General features: G+C 47.3%; 4 protein-coding genes across 4 annotated transcripts; 1 reads left to right on the top strand and 3 right to left on the bottom strand.

The window, feature by feature from the left end:
* Positions 1-805: 805 nt before the first annotated feature.
* Positions 806-3927, bottom strand: LOC135633496 (G-type lectin S-receptor-like serine/threonine-protein kinase LECRK3). The gene has a single exon (XM_065143020.1). It carries the CDS (start codon positions 3534-3536, stop codon positions 1107-1109), a length of 2430 nt encoding a protein of 809 aa, XP_064999092.1. The 5' UTR covers positions 3537-3927; the 3' UTR covers positions 806-1106.
* A 1607-nt stretch (positions 3928-5534) lies between these two features.
* LOC135633721 (G-type lectin S-receptor-like serine/threonine-protein kinase LECRK3) lies at positions 5535-8637 on the bottom strand. Its single transcript, XM_065143562.1, has one exon. The coding sequence runs from the start codon at positions 8265-8267 to the stop codon at positions 5841-5843; it is 2427 nt and encodes an 808-aa protein (XP_064999634.1). The 5' UTR covers positions 8268-8637; the 3' UTR covers positions 5535-5840.
* A 145-nt stretch (positions 8638-8782) lies between these two features.
* LOC135633722 (uncharacterized) lies at positions 8783-9939 on the bottom strand. The gene is made up of 3 exons (XM_065143564.1): positions 9545-9939; positions 9211-9440; positions 8783-9121 (listed from the first exon to the last, which is right to left on the bottom strand). Exons 1-3 carry the CDS (start codon positions 9861-9863, stop codon positions 8843-8845), a joined length of 828 nt encoding a protein of 275 aa, XP_064999636.1. The 5' UTR covers positions 9864-9939; the 3' UTR covers positions 8783-8842.
* Positions 9940-11985: 2046 nt separating this feature from the next.
* Positions 11986-12715, top strand: LOC135633798 (uncharacterized). Its single transcript, XM_065143713.1, has one exon. It carries the CDS (start codon positions 12056-12058, stop codon positions 12602-12604), a length of 549 nt encoding a protein of 182 aa, XP_064999785.1. The 5' UTR covers positions 11986-12055; the 3' UTR covers positions 12605-12715.
* The last annotated feature ends 140 nt before the right edge of the window (positions 12716-12855 follow it).

Genomic DNA, 12855 nt, shown 5'->3' with positions numbered 1-12855 from the left:
AAGATACTTTGTATATTTATCCATTTATATTCTGCCAGTTTTACATTTGAAATATCTATCTTACAGTGGATCTGCTTCTTTTCGTAACTGACTTTTCTGTAGTAAAAGTACACGGTCAGTTCTAAAGAACATTCATCTCATTGCGGAAGGTATGCTTTCTTGTCTATTATGTACTTTAATTGCTTCTATAAAAGTTGGGGGTTATTTATGATATCGAATTTATCATTTTGGAATATTTGTTGCTGTTTTCACAAAGATTTTTCTTTTGTTTTTTAGATTCAACATGTAATTTTGTGCAAAACTGCAGCATTATTAGGGTGTTTATAATTTAGGTAAATTTAATTAAGCACAACGGTAGGCATGGATTTTATGAGAAAGGTTAAAGCGGGTGAAGATCTAGAAAGGTTAAAGGTAGAAGATGTCGTAGCAATGGATACAATGGGGAAAACCATCACACAAACTAGGAAAAAAAAAAGAGAGAAAAGAATAAGAAATATGATCGATCATATAAAACTCAGATTCGTTCGGTAGATCTATGTTCGCATGCAGAGTCTCTCTATGGAAGAACAAGGTAATAGTTATCTAAAAACTTCTGAAGATTCAGAATCAAGTTTTAACGCCACCTGATATGCCTTTCTTAATCCCAACTGTTCTCTCTCTCTCTCTCTCTCTCTCTCTTACAGAAACTCTTTTTCATTGCTTCTTTTTCTCTCCCCAAATTCCACAACGACCTTATCCTTGATTACCTACTCTGTTTGATAGATATTTTAACCACGAGAAAAAAAGAAAATAATAAATTAGTGTATTCAGGAAGAATTATGCAGCAAACTATTTCACTGGTTTCGTGTTTAAATTACAAGATACTATCTATGACCAATGTATTGGTGCTTCCCAAATTCAACATAGGCGAGAGCCTTGCAGACTGGACTTCTATGTATACTGACAGTAGGCAAATTAGAAACAAGAAGGCTGGCTATATGATAAGTTTCCATAATACACTTGGTTTGGTACCACGATATGCGCTTTGCAGCGATTCTTGCACCAGCCATGGGTTTCAGGAGAATTAGAAGAGCAAACCTAAGTCCAAGCACTCAGGAACTCTGTGACTAATTTGTGGTCAGGAATGGGGAAGGATCGGGTGGCAGAGAAACTTCAACTGCTCCTTCCAGCATCTGAGTCACCTTCTGCATCGAAGGCCTGAGCGACGGATCCTCTTGGATGCACCAAAACGCTATTTTCACAAACCTCTCCACCTCCTCCATATCGGCCAGTGCGTCTTTGTCATGCTGCACCAAAAGATCCGCCATCCCATCCTTGTAACAATCGTAAGCCCAGTAAATGAGCACCGGTTCCTCCTCTTCCCCGATCTCTGTTTCCAAGTTCTTCCGGCAGCATATGATCTCCAGCATCATCACACCAAAGCTGTACACATCCACCTTCTTCGTGATCGCCATGCTCTTGAACCACTCTGGTGCTACGTACCCTCTGGTTCCCCTTATGCCGGTATTGGTTCGAGTCTGGTCAGCCCTCAGCAGCTTCGCTAACCCGAAATCCGAAATCCTAGCCACAAAATTGTCATCCAGGAGTACATTCTGAGGTTTGATGTCACAGTGGATGATCGGAGTGCTGCACTCGTCGTGCAAGTAAAGCAATCCTCTTGCGATTCCAAATATGATTTGGACCCTCTGCTGCCAATGCAGCTTTATATTGCCGAACAAGAAGCCAATCAACGACCCGTTTCGCATGTACTCGTACACCAGAAGTCTGTGCGTCCCTTCGTTGCAGTATCCAATCAATCTGACCAGATTCTTGTGATGTGTCTGCCCAATAGATCTCACCTCATTTATGAACTCCTTCTCGTTCTCGCGAAGCAGCCTATCTAACTTCTTCACCGCAATATTAGTGCTAATGTAGGATGACAACACACCTTTATAAACTGAACCGAAGGCCCCTCTTCCCAGTTCTTCTTTGAATCCATCGGTTGCTTCTTCAAGCTCCTTGTAACTAAAGACTCTGATATTAAATTCGGACATGCTGGTCTGCGGCTGAAACGTCGTACTCCTCCCCCTAGGGGAGCCAAAGATCTTTGCAATGATCAACGCGATGAAGATCACATTAAAAAATCCAGAGCACCCCAGAAGCACTGCTCCAATCTGAATCAAAGTCTTCCTTTCCTTCTTCACCACAGATATAACTGGACCCGATGGCGGCAACAGGGAAGTATAATTAGTTTTCGACACTTTTATCAGTGCCGTCCTGTCGATATAGCTACCCAGCTTTCCATTCGACAGCGGCAGCTTCTTCTTCCAGCATTCCTTTCTGTCCCAGAAGATGGCAACCGCGCAGAGGCAATCCTCCAAACAGTACTGTCTGCACTGGTCTTCGTTCACGTTCGTGTAGTGCTCGTAATCAGAGAAGGGCCAGTCGGCGTTGTTTATGGGGATCAGGTTGAACTGAGCAGGATCGTATTGTTTGCAGATGGGTGGGAAGTCCTGCTCGCAACCTTTGTACTTCCGCTCCGGGTCGATGAAGGAGTACCCTGGTGGGCACAAGCAGTTTACCTCGCTCTGATCTCCGCCGGATCTGCAGTAGCTGTTAAAGCCACAGGTGCCGCTACCAGCGCCGTCGGATTGAAGATCTTTGCAGATGTCCGCCGGCACTTTGGCCACCGCATTCCATTTCCTACTCCAGGATCCGGTCGCCCTGCCGCTCTTGGGGTAGATGTACTGGCGGAAGACGCCGTCGGGATCCAGCCTCGTGCGTTGGAAGAAGTCTTCGGTGGAATAGAAAGAAGCCATAGTTACGTTGAGCAGAGTACCATTCGTGAGAGCGAAGTATATGCTGCCGGATTCGTTGTAGACGAGCTGAAAGCCGGAACCGGTCGTGTCGATGGACCAGTATGGATCGTATTGGTTTCCAGAGGGGATGGCCAGCGGTAGGAGCTGGAGTTCGCCGCTCGTTTGCGCCGCGAGCTCGAATCGGCCATCTGAGAAGTCGGAGTCGGTGAGCTGGGAACGAAGGTCGGAGCCCAGTCCCAAGACTTGACCCGGCAGGAGCGTGTCCGTAGGAAGATCGAAGCTCTGCCACAAGATGCCGCCGGAAGCAGTGAGGACGACGTTGCCGGAGTCGAGGACGGCGGCGGTGGAGGCGTTGGCAGGGCCCGCGCTCCACACTTCGTTTCCGCCGTCGTCCTTGAGGGAGAGGCGGCCGTCGCTGGTCAGCTGCAGGGTGGAGCCTGATCGGACAGGAGCGTCGCGGTTGGCGGACCAGACGACGGCTTTGGGGGAGGTGGACTCGAACCAGATGGCGACGAGGAAGAGGGAGGCTTGGGCGTCGGTGGGGTAGAATCCGAAGGCGAAGTCGCCGGATGGAGAGAGCCAGGAGCCGGTCGATGAGCCAGCCGTGAGGGTGGTGCCCTGCGTGATGTTGGAGTAGCTCTGGGCGGAGGAGATGGTCTGGGTTAGTAGCAAGACGAGGAGGAAAGTGCGAGTGAGGATGAGCGAAGGCAAGAGATAGGGAGAAGGGGGCGACGCCATCTTTTGTCGGTCTCTCGAGCTCTATTCTCTGCTGCTCGCTGGTAAGATCATCGGCCTTCTGAAAGGAATTATTTGTTGGACGGCAAGAAACTTGCGAAGTCTTTCTCCGTCGTCGTTGACTTGAAGTAATCCCTGCAATGGTGTCGTAGAGGCCACGTCAAGAGAGGCCAGGATGTCTCAATCGTGCTGACCTGGTCAGCCAATTAGTGGGTTGAATAGTAAGCTCGCACGCTGATCACAGGATCTCGCATCCGCAGGAATACTTAGCCGAGTTCGGAAGATGAGAGATCAGTGATCTGGATGTTTCCGTGTCGTGCTTTTAGATTCGTACTGGCGAAACAAGTGCTGTGCCCAAAAGAACGTCAAATCTCTGGGCTGATGGTTAAGCCTTATTGGAGAAAGGCTTTGCAACGCCCTTTGTCTATTCTAATTTTTATCTCTATTTTCTCTTTCAATTTTTTCCCCTGAAAAGATTATATATTTGCTCATGAAAAATAAATAAATATATATATATATATACATATTTTTTATTTCAATTTTTTTTGCAAGCCCATATAATAAACAGGTACTGATTAAAATAATTCGTATACATTCTCTTTTCCTTCTTTGTTTAATCTTTGGAGGATTCTTTTTCTTTTGTATTTGATCTTTGGAGGAGTAGCCCATGTAACTTTTAGGCACATCAAGAATCTTTTTAGTGGGAAGCTTCAGGGGCTAAGAGGGATAGGAATCATCTTTCATAACCATCACCAGTGATGAAACGTGTTAGATTCCGGTAAGCAACCAACAAATAATTACATGGCATGCGCTAATTAGTACGTACTAAGCCTAATCAAACCATACAGCTGGAGGGATTACAGTGTTCTGAATGATTAAAGGCGATCTGCAGCCTGCTGTTTGGACAAGAAGTTGTCAAGGAGCTGTTGAGTTAGCAATTCATATCATCCATAAACCACACACAACATGACAGGAAATTGACATCGACCCTTTTATCTAATGCATCACTTCCCAGAGAAAGGTTGGAAGGTTTCGATTACAACACAGATTAACCACTGGTTAAGCATAGAAACGTAAACTGATAAACAGAACGGGTGATGCATTCGATAGCGCTATCCTCATAATACATTATCGGAGTAAAACTTTTTAATGGTATATACAATCAGGTTTGAGTATATGGCAGTTATGCCCAATCAAATTCATCCTCAAGATGAGCATGATAGCATGCACACACCTGGTCTGTAAGCCCATGCAGGTGGCAACCGTGCGTACTTCTCCATTCCCGGTTGATCATCGTATGGGTGCTCCATGAGTTTCAGAAGCCTGCGAACCTCCCCATAGTCGCCTTGTTCAGCTGCATTGATGGCGCTTTGGCACAGATAGTTCCGGAGGATGTACTTTGGGTTAACAGAGTTCATCGCGGCCTTCCGTTCATCGTCCGACGTACCACTAGCAACCAACTTCAGAAGAAAGTAAAAGACCATCAGGAAAGAGTGAAATAAGCATGCTCATAGCTTCAGAGATGCCCAGCATTATTAGGGTGTTTATAATTTAGGTAAATTTAATTAAGCACAACGGTAGGCATGGATTTTATGAGAAAGGTTAAAGCGGGTGAAGATCTAGAAAGGTTAAGGTAGAAGATGTCGTAGCAATGGATACAATGGGGAAAACCATCACACAAACTAGGAAAAAAAAAAGAGAGAAAAGAATAAGAAATATGATCGATCATATAAAACTCATATTCGTTCGGTAGATCTATGTTCGCATTGCAGAGTCTCTCTATGGAAGAACAAGGTAATAGTTATCTAAAAACTTCTGAAGATTCAGAATCAAGTTTTAACGCCACCTGATATGCCTTTCTTAATCCCAACTGTTCTCTCTCTCTCTCTCTCTCTTACAGAAACTCTTTTTCATTGCTTCTTTTTCTCTCCCCAAATTCCACAACGACCTTATCCTTGATTACCTACTCTGTTTGATAGATATTTTAACCACAAGAAAAAAGAAAATAATAAAATAGTGTATTCAGGAAGAATTATGCAGCAAACTATTTCAATGGTTTCTTGTTTAAATTACAAGATACTATCTATGACCGATGTATTGGTGCTTCCCAAATTCAACATAGGCGAGAGCCTTGCAGACTGGACTTCTATGTATACTGATAGTAGGAAGGCTGGCTATATGATAAGTTTCCATAATACACTTGGTTTGGTACCACGATATGCGCTTTGCAGCGATTCTTGCACCAGCCATGGGTTTCAGGAGAATTAGAAGAGCAAACCTAAGTCCAAGCACTCAGGAACTCTGTGACTAATTTGTGGTCAGGAATGGGGAAGGATCGGGTGGCAGAGAAACTTCAACTGCTCCTTCCAGCATCTGAGTCACCTTCTGCATCGAAGGCCTGAGCGACGGATCCTCTTGGATGCACCAAAACGCTATTTTCACAAACCTCTCCACCTCCTCCATATCGGCCAGTGCGTCTTTGTCATGCTGCACCAAAAGATCCGCCATCCCATCCTTGTAACAATCGTAAGCCCAGTAAATGAGCACCGGTTCCTCCTCTTCCCCGATCTCTGTTTCCAAGTTCTTCCGGCAGCATATGATCTCCAGCATCATCACACCAAAGCTGTACACATCCACCTTCTTCGTGATCGCCATGCTCTTGAACCACTCTGGTGCTACGTACCCTCTGGTTCCCCTTATGCCGGTATTGGTTCGAGTCTGGTCAGCCCTCAGCAGCTTCGCTAACCCGAAATCCGAAATCCTAGCCACAAAATTGTCATCCAGGAGTACATTCTGAGGTTTGATGTCACAGTGGATGATCGGAGTGCTGCACTCGTCGTGCAAGTAAAGCAATCCTCTTGCGATTCCAAATATGATTTGGACCCTCTGCTGCCAATGCAGCTTTATATTGCCGAACAAGAAGCCAATCAACGACCCGTTTCGCATGTACTCGTACACCAGAAGTCTGTGCGTCCCTTCGTTGCAGTATCCAATCAATCTGACCAGATTCTTGTGATGTGTCTGCCCAATAGATCTCACCTCATTTATGAACTCCTTCTCGTTCTCGCGAAGCAGCCTATCTAACTTCTTCACCGCAATATTAGTGCTAATGTAGGATGACAACACACCTTTATAAACTGAACCGAAGGCCCCTCTTCCCAGTTCTTCTTTGAATCCATCGGTTGCTTCTTCAAGCTCCTTGTAACTAAAGACTCTGATATTAAATTCGGACATGCTGGTCTGCGGCTGAAACGTCGGACTCCTCCCCCTAGGGGAACCAAAGATCTTTGCAATGATCAACGCGATGAAGATCACATTAAAAAACCCAGAGCACCCCAGAAGCACTGCTCCAATCTGAATCAAAGTCTTCCTTTCCTTCTTCACCACAGATATAACTGGACCCGATGGCAGCAACAGGGAAGTATTAGTTTTCGACACTTTGATCAGTGCCCTCCCGTCCGTATAGCTACCCATCTTTCCATTCGACAGCGGCAGCTTCTTCTTCCAGCATCCCTGTCCGTCCCAGAAGATGGCAACCGCGCAGAGGCAATCCTCCAAACAGTACTGTCTGCACTGGTCTTCGGTCACGTTCGTGTAGTGCTCGTAATCCGAGAAGGGCCAGTTGGCGTTGTTTATGGGGATCAGGTTGAACTGAGCAGGATCGTATTGTTTGCAGCTGGGTGGGAAGTCCTGGTCGCAACCTTTGTACTTCCGCTCCGGGTCGATGAAGGAGTACCCTGGTGGGCACAAGCAGTTTACCTCGCTCTGATCTCCGCCGGATATGCAGTAGCTGTTAAAGCCACAGGTGCCGCTACCAGCGCCGTCGGATTGAAGATCTTTGCAGATGTCCGCCGGCACTTTGGCCACCGCATTCCATTTCCTACTCCAGGATCCGGTCGCCCTGCCGCTCTTGGGGTAGATGTACTGGCGGAAGACGCCGTCGGGATCCAGCCTCGTGCGTTGGAAGAAGTCTTCGGTGGAATAGACAGAAGCCATAGTTACGTTGAGCAGAGTACCATTCGTGAGAGCGATGTATATGCTGCCGGATTCGTTGTAGACGAGCTGAAAGCTGGAATCGGTCGTGTCGATGGACCAGTATGGATCGTATTGGTTTCCAGAGGGGATGGCCAGCGGTAGGAGCTGGAGTTTGCCGTTCGTTTGCGCCGCGAGCTCGAATCGGCCATCTGAGAAGTCGGAGTCGGTGAGCTGGGAACGAAGGTCGGAGCCCAGTCCCAAGACTTGACCCGGCAGGAGCGTGTCCGTAGGAAGATCGAAGCTCTGCCACAAGATGCCGCCGGAAGCAGTGAGGACGACGTTGCCGGAGTCGAGGACGGCGGCGGTGGAGGCGTTGGAAGGGCCCGCGCTCCACACTTCGTTTCCGCCGTCGTCCTTTAGGGAGAGGCGGCCGTCGCTGGTCAGCTGCAGGGTGGAGCCTGATCGGACAGGAGCGTCGCGGTTGGCGGACCAGACGACGGCTTTGGGGGAGGTGGACTCGAACCAGATGGCGACGAGGAAGAGGGAGGCTTGGGCGTCGGTGGGGTAGAATCCGAAGGCGAAGTCGCCGGATGGAGAGAGCCAGGAGCCGGTCGATGAGCCAGCCGTGAGGGTGGTGCCCTGCGTGATGTTGGAGTAGCTCTGGGCGGAGGAGGTGGTCTGGGTTAGTAGCAAGACGAGGAGGAAAGTGCGACTGAGGATGAGCGAAGGCAAGAGATAGGGAGAAGGGGGCGACGCCATCTTTCGTCGGTCTCTCGAGCTCTATTCTCTGCTGCTCGCTGGTAAGATCATCGGCCTACTGAAAGGAATTATTTGTTGGACGGCAAGAAACTTGCGAAGTCTTTCTCCGTCGTCGTTGACTTGAATTAATCCCTGCAATCGTGTCGTAGAGGCCACGTCAAGAGAGGCCAGGATGTCTCAATCGTGCTGACCTGGTCAGCCAATTAGTGGGTTGAATAGTAAGCTCGCACGCTGATCACAGGATCTCGCATCCGCACGAATACTTAGCCGAGTTCGGAAGATGAGAGATCAGTGATCTGGATGTTTCCGTGTCGTGCTTTTAGATTCGTACTGGCGAAACAAGTGCTGTGCCCAAAAGAACGTCAAATCTCTGGGCTGATGGTTAAGCCTTATTGGAGAAAGGCTTTGCAACGCCCTTTGTCTATTCTAATTTTTATCTCTATTTTCTCTTTCAATTTTTTCCTCTGAAAAGATTATATATTTGCTCATGAAAAATAAATATATATATATATATATATATAAATATATATATTTTATTTCAATTTTTATTGCAAGCCCATATAAGAAACCACCATTTACAGGGAAGAGAAGAGGGGGACCCCCGGGAGCGTGGCACCTGCATCAACGATGAACACATTCCCATTCACGTACTCCGACGCATCATCGACCAGATAGCGGATGAGCGAGGTGATGGAAGGATTCGCCGTGCCAAACGTCCCCAAAGGTACTGTCCTCCTCGCCACTTTACTGATCCATTCCTTCTCCATGAGACGCTCCGTTATCTCCGACTTGAGGATCCCAGGACACACCGAGTTCGTTCTTATCCCGTATCGTCCCATCTCCAACGCCATAACCTGCACAGGTTTTACGAGACTGAGAGGCTCATCTCCGGTTTGGATTATTCCTATGCCGGCCGAAGGAGAAGTAGACATGGCAAGCTCACCCACGTGATGGAGTTCACGCCTGTTTTGGATGCAGTGTAGGCGAGCGATCCGGGCAGCTGGCCGCGTGCAGTGCCGGCGATGGATGAGATGTTGATCACCGCGCCCTTCTGCTTCGCATCTCGCATGCGTATGCACACGTGCTTCGACACCAGCCACTGCCCGGTTAGGTTGGTGGTCATGATCCTGTGCCACTCTTCCTCGGACCAGTCCACCGCCGAGTACACGCCACCTGAGCTCACACGCAGCGGACATCAGTAGAACGCTGTGGGATGCAGGAGATGCTTTCTCGAGCACGACAGTGTAACGATCAGAAATCGTTATGGCTAAAATTACCTCTAACTCCGGCGTTGTTCACCAACGCGTCGATGCGGCCGAAGGCGTTCCACGCGTCGTGCACGGCGGCCTCGATCGCGGGGCTCTTGCGGCTGACGTCGAGCTCCACGGCGACGGCTTGGACAGTGTTGGAGGAGCCGTTGATCTCGTCGCCGAGGGATTTGAGGCGATCGACCCTCCGCGCCGCGGCAACGATCTTGCACCCGGCGGCGGCGAGGTCGAGGCATATCTCCCGGCCGATGCCGGAGGAGGCGCCGGTGACCATCACCACCTTGCCCTTCAAGCTCCCCTGATTCATCGCTCCCACCTCTGCCGCCATGAACACCCTCAATGGTTCTAGGATCTTCCACGGAACCACGATTTCCACTCGGACTAGACTCGCTGACTCGATGTTCTACCCCGCCTCCGCTCTCCTTATATAGCCGGTCGCTGGAACTCGTAGCGGCGGGCGATGACGGCTGACGTTGGATGAATACGGACGATAGCAGAGAGAATCGTATGCGACTCCCCTCCGCGGACGTGCACGGTACCAGCGGCGGCTCGGTTCGCTCCTCCACCAGATAGAGACATCACGTCACGGAAGACGCTTCCGTGGAGTTCATACTCTTTGTCATCACTGCGGGATGGTCCCCGCCGCCGTACACTCGAGCGGCTCGCTGCCGTGCGTGGGTTTCGTTCTGTTTGCGGACCGCGGTTTCCACGCAGGCAAAACTGCCCATCGGCCCTGTCCCATGATCTCAGCCGTCCATCTGATCCGGAAGGAGACGCGCATGGCTCTGTGGATGGTCGTTGGTGCGGCATGGGACGTCACGGGACTTCCCGAAAGAAGCTTTTGGTGATGGGCTGCGTCCCATGTGCATGGGATTCAGAGGCTAATATTTTCGACGAATGGAAACAATCTCGGGGCCCACATCATTAAGTGGGTTGGGTGGGGGGAAAGGCGTGAGGACTCGTACTGTGGGCAAGCAAAACGTCACGCCTGAGTCACGTGACAACGTCCGCCAGCTGTGTTCGACCCTGATAAGTTCCAGGGGTGACATCACCTGTGACGAACCCGAACAATATTTTTTTTTTCTTTTGGAAGGATTTTAAGATTTTTGTTGGTCATTGGGGTGGTGGTTTTTTCCTTCTATTATATTTTGAAGATCATGTACATATGAGACACCATAGTTTGGGTAAAATAATAGTGACATTATTTTCCATAGGATTACATATGATATGAAAAAAATATATGAACCACGAACCACATGGATCATTATTATCAAATCAAAACGAAAAAAAAAAGATATTCTTCCAAATGATTCACATATGAGAAATCTTCCATGCAACAATAGTTCTTTAAGTTAGCAGCCATAAAACCTTCCAATTGGAAATCATATGGCTTCACAAAATTCCATCATATATATGAACCAGTTTACATATGTATAAACTTCTTCTCTCATGTGTAAATGATTGCATCCATGCATGCATGCATGAAGTCAGTTCAGTACAAGAAGATCTCAACCATTTCACCACGTCACACTTTCTCATGCACACCAAATGGATGAGCAGCCAACCAGCCCTCAGTGAGTGCCTCCCAGCTTTCGTGTGCATACCTACCTCATGCTCAGTAAGGAGATCCGATGATGTCATTGCTTTGGAATAGAGCTGCTAGTTTTAAGCATACAAGACTTTTTAAGTAGTGAAGCTGATTGATACTTTAGAATCGAGACATGCAAGATAGACACCTTTTTTTTTTTTTTAAACACAAGAAAAGCTCTAAAGTTAATGTTATTATCAGAGAGTTTTAATCTTTTGATTTCATTATTTTCATGTTGTGAAAGTTTATTATTTTCTCTATCAATGTGGATAAAGATTATAAAATTTGATTGTTATTTTCCAACATATATATTTTTTAATATCAAGATATTCTCCTCTTAATATGTTTAAAATGATGAACACATTGATTGAATCAATGTACATCCATCAGACTCTAATTCGATATATATAAAGCAGTGATCTCGTGTCTTGACGTACCCTTTGATCTTGACTCTAATACTAGATTAATTTTTGTATCAATTGTCAATTTGATGAGACAACTAACTCTTATCAAATATCATGATCAGATATGATAGAATAATTAACATATTAATTTCATTGAAATTGAACTACTGACTTAAAATAGTTAGGTTGAATCTTAGTCTTAATATACTTCACACTAAATCCGAGTGTTGATGTTACTAATCGTTTGCTTTGCTTTCCTCGTTCTAAAGATCCTCTACGCAACACCATCCCTCTCCTTTCAACGTAACATCCCATCCTCAGAAACACCAATTGCTTGAGTGGCAAAAGTCGTCATAAAACCTCTCCGTGAGATCCCTTACGTAAGAGGAGATCGCTCTTATCCTCACAAGCAACTTTAAGACATGTAAGAACGGATCAAATCGGAAGTATGAGGAAAGAACACAAAGCTCTCTTTGGAAGATGCTTATAAAGGCCATGGTCTCCAACTGAGTTGCTGAGCCTGATGTGATGGCCAGGCAATACAGTGTAAAGCCCCTGCAGTCTTTCTATGGCTTGGGAGCGGAATCGCCATGCCCAAGCTCAACTTCCTTCAAGATCAGAAGCCTGCTCAAGGCTTACCTCCTTCGACACATCTCCCATGCCAAGTCCATGGTCGCGGAGCTTCTTAAGAAGAAGAAGAAGAAGAAGAAGGCCATCGACAGCAACCGCGACTTTAAGCTGAGGAAGACGAAGAAGAAGCTCTTCGGCTTCTTTAAGCTGCACCGTAGTTGGTCATCCTCGTGCGTGACACCCATGCCGCCGCAGCTTCCCATCTCGGAGTTTGATGACTCGACGGTGATCTTCACCGAGGACAGCGCTGGTGAGGCGGAGCCACCACTCGGTGGGTGCCTCGACTGGCTCGAGGACGAGTCGGATGCTTCGGGAGGGGATACGGGCGAAGGAAGCGAGATCGACCGGCTCGCGGAGAGGTTTATAGCGAGGTGCCATGAGAAGTTTAGGCTGGAGAAGCAGGAGTCGTACAGGAGGTACCAGGAGATGCTTGCAAGAAGCATATGAGACTGTTATGTTGCAAGAAGCTGTCCATCGGAGAATGTTTCCGGTGAATAAAGTTTGGCCATTAGAGGACGTTGTTGCAGTTTACGTTCCACAAATGAATTTTTCTGAACACCTCTCTCTCTCTCTCTCTCTCTCTCTCTCTCTCTCTATATATATATATATATATATATATTCTATGACTGAACTACTTAATCTCTCTCTCTCTCTCTCTCTATATATATATATATGTTTTATGGCTGTTCTATAACGAT

This window comes from Musa acuminata, chromosome BXJ3-3 (assembly GCF_036884655.1).
Source record: "Musa acuminata AAA Group cultivar baxijiao chromosome BXJ3-3, Cavendish_Baxijiao_AAA, whole genome shotgun sequence".
Classification (NCBI taxonomy): domain Eukaryota; kingdom Viridiplantae; phylum Streptophyta; class Magnoliopsida; order Zingiberales; family Musaceae; genus Musa; species Musa acuminata.
Note: the sequence above shows the minus strand (reverse complement) of the source record. Positions and strands in the feature narration are given on the sequence as shown.

Coding starts and splice junctions, on each gene's coding strand:
- LOC135633496 (XM_065143020.1), bottom strand. CDS start 3,536: ATGGCGTCGCCCCCTTCTCCCTATCTCTTGCCTTCGCTCATCCTCACT.
- LOC135633721 (XM_065143562.1), bottom strand. CDS start 8,267: ATGGCGTCGCCCCCTTCTCCCTATCTCTTGCCTTCGCTCATCCTCAGT.
- LOC135633722 (XM_065143564.1), bottom strand. CDS start 9,863: ATGGCGGCAGAGGTGGGAGCGATGAATCAGGGGAGCTTGAAGGGCAAG. Junction 9,441..9,544: donor GAACAACGCCGGAGTTAGAG/GTAATTTTAGCC, acceptor GTGTGAGCTCAG/GTGGCGTGTACTCGGCGGTG. Junction 9,122..9,210: donor GCGTGAACTCCATCACGTGG/GTGAGCTTGCCA, acceptor AAACCTGTGCAG/GTTATGGCGTTGGAGATGGG.
- LOC135633798 (XM_065143713.1), top strand. CDS start 12,056: ATGGCCAGGCAATACAGTGTAAAGCCCCTGCAGTCTTTCTATGGCTTG.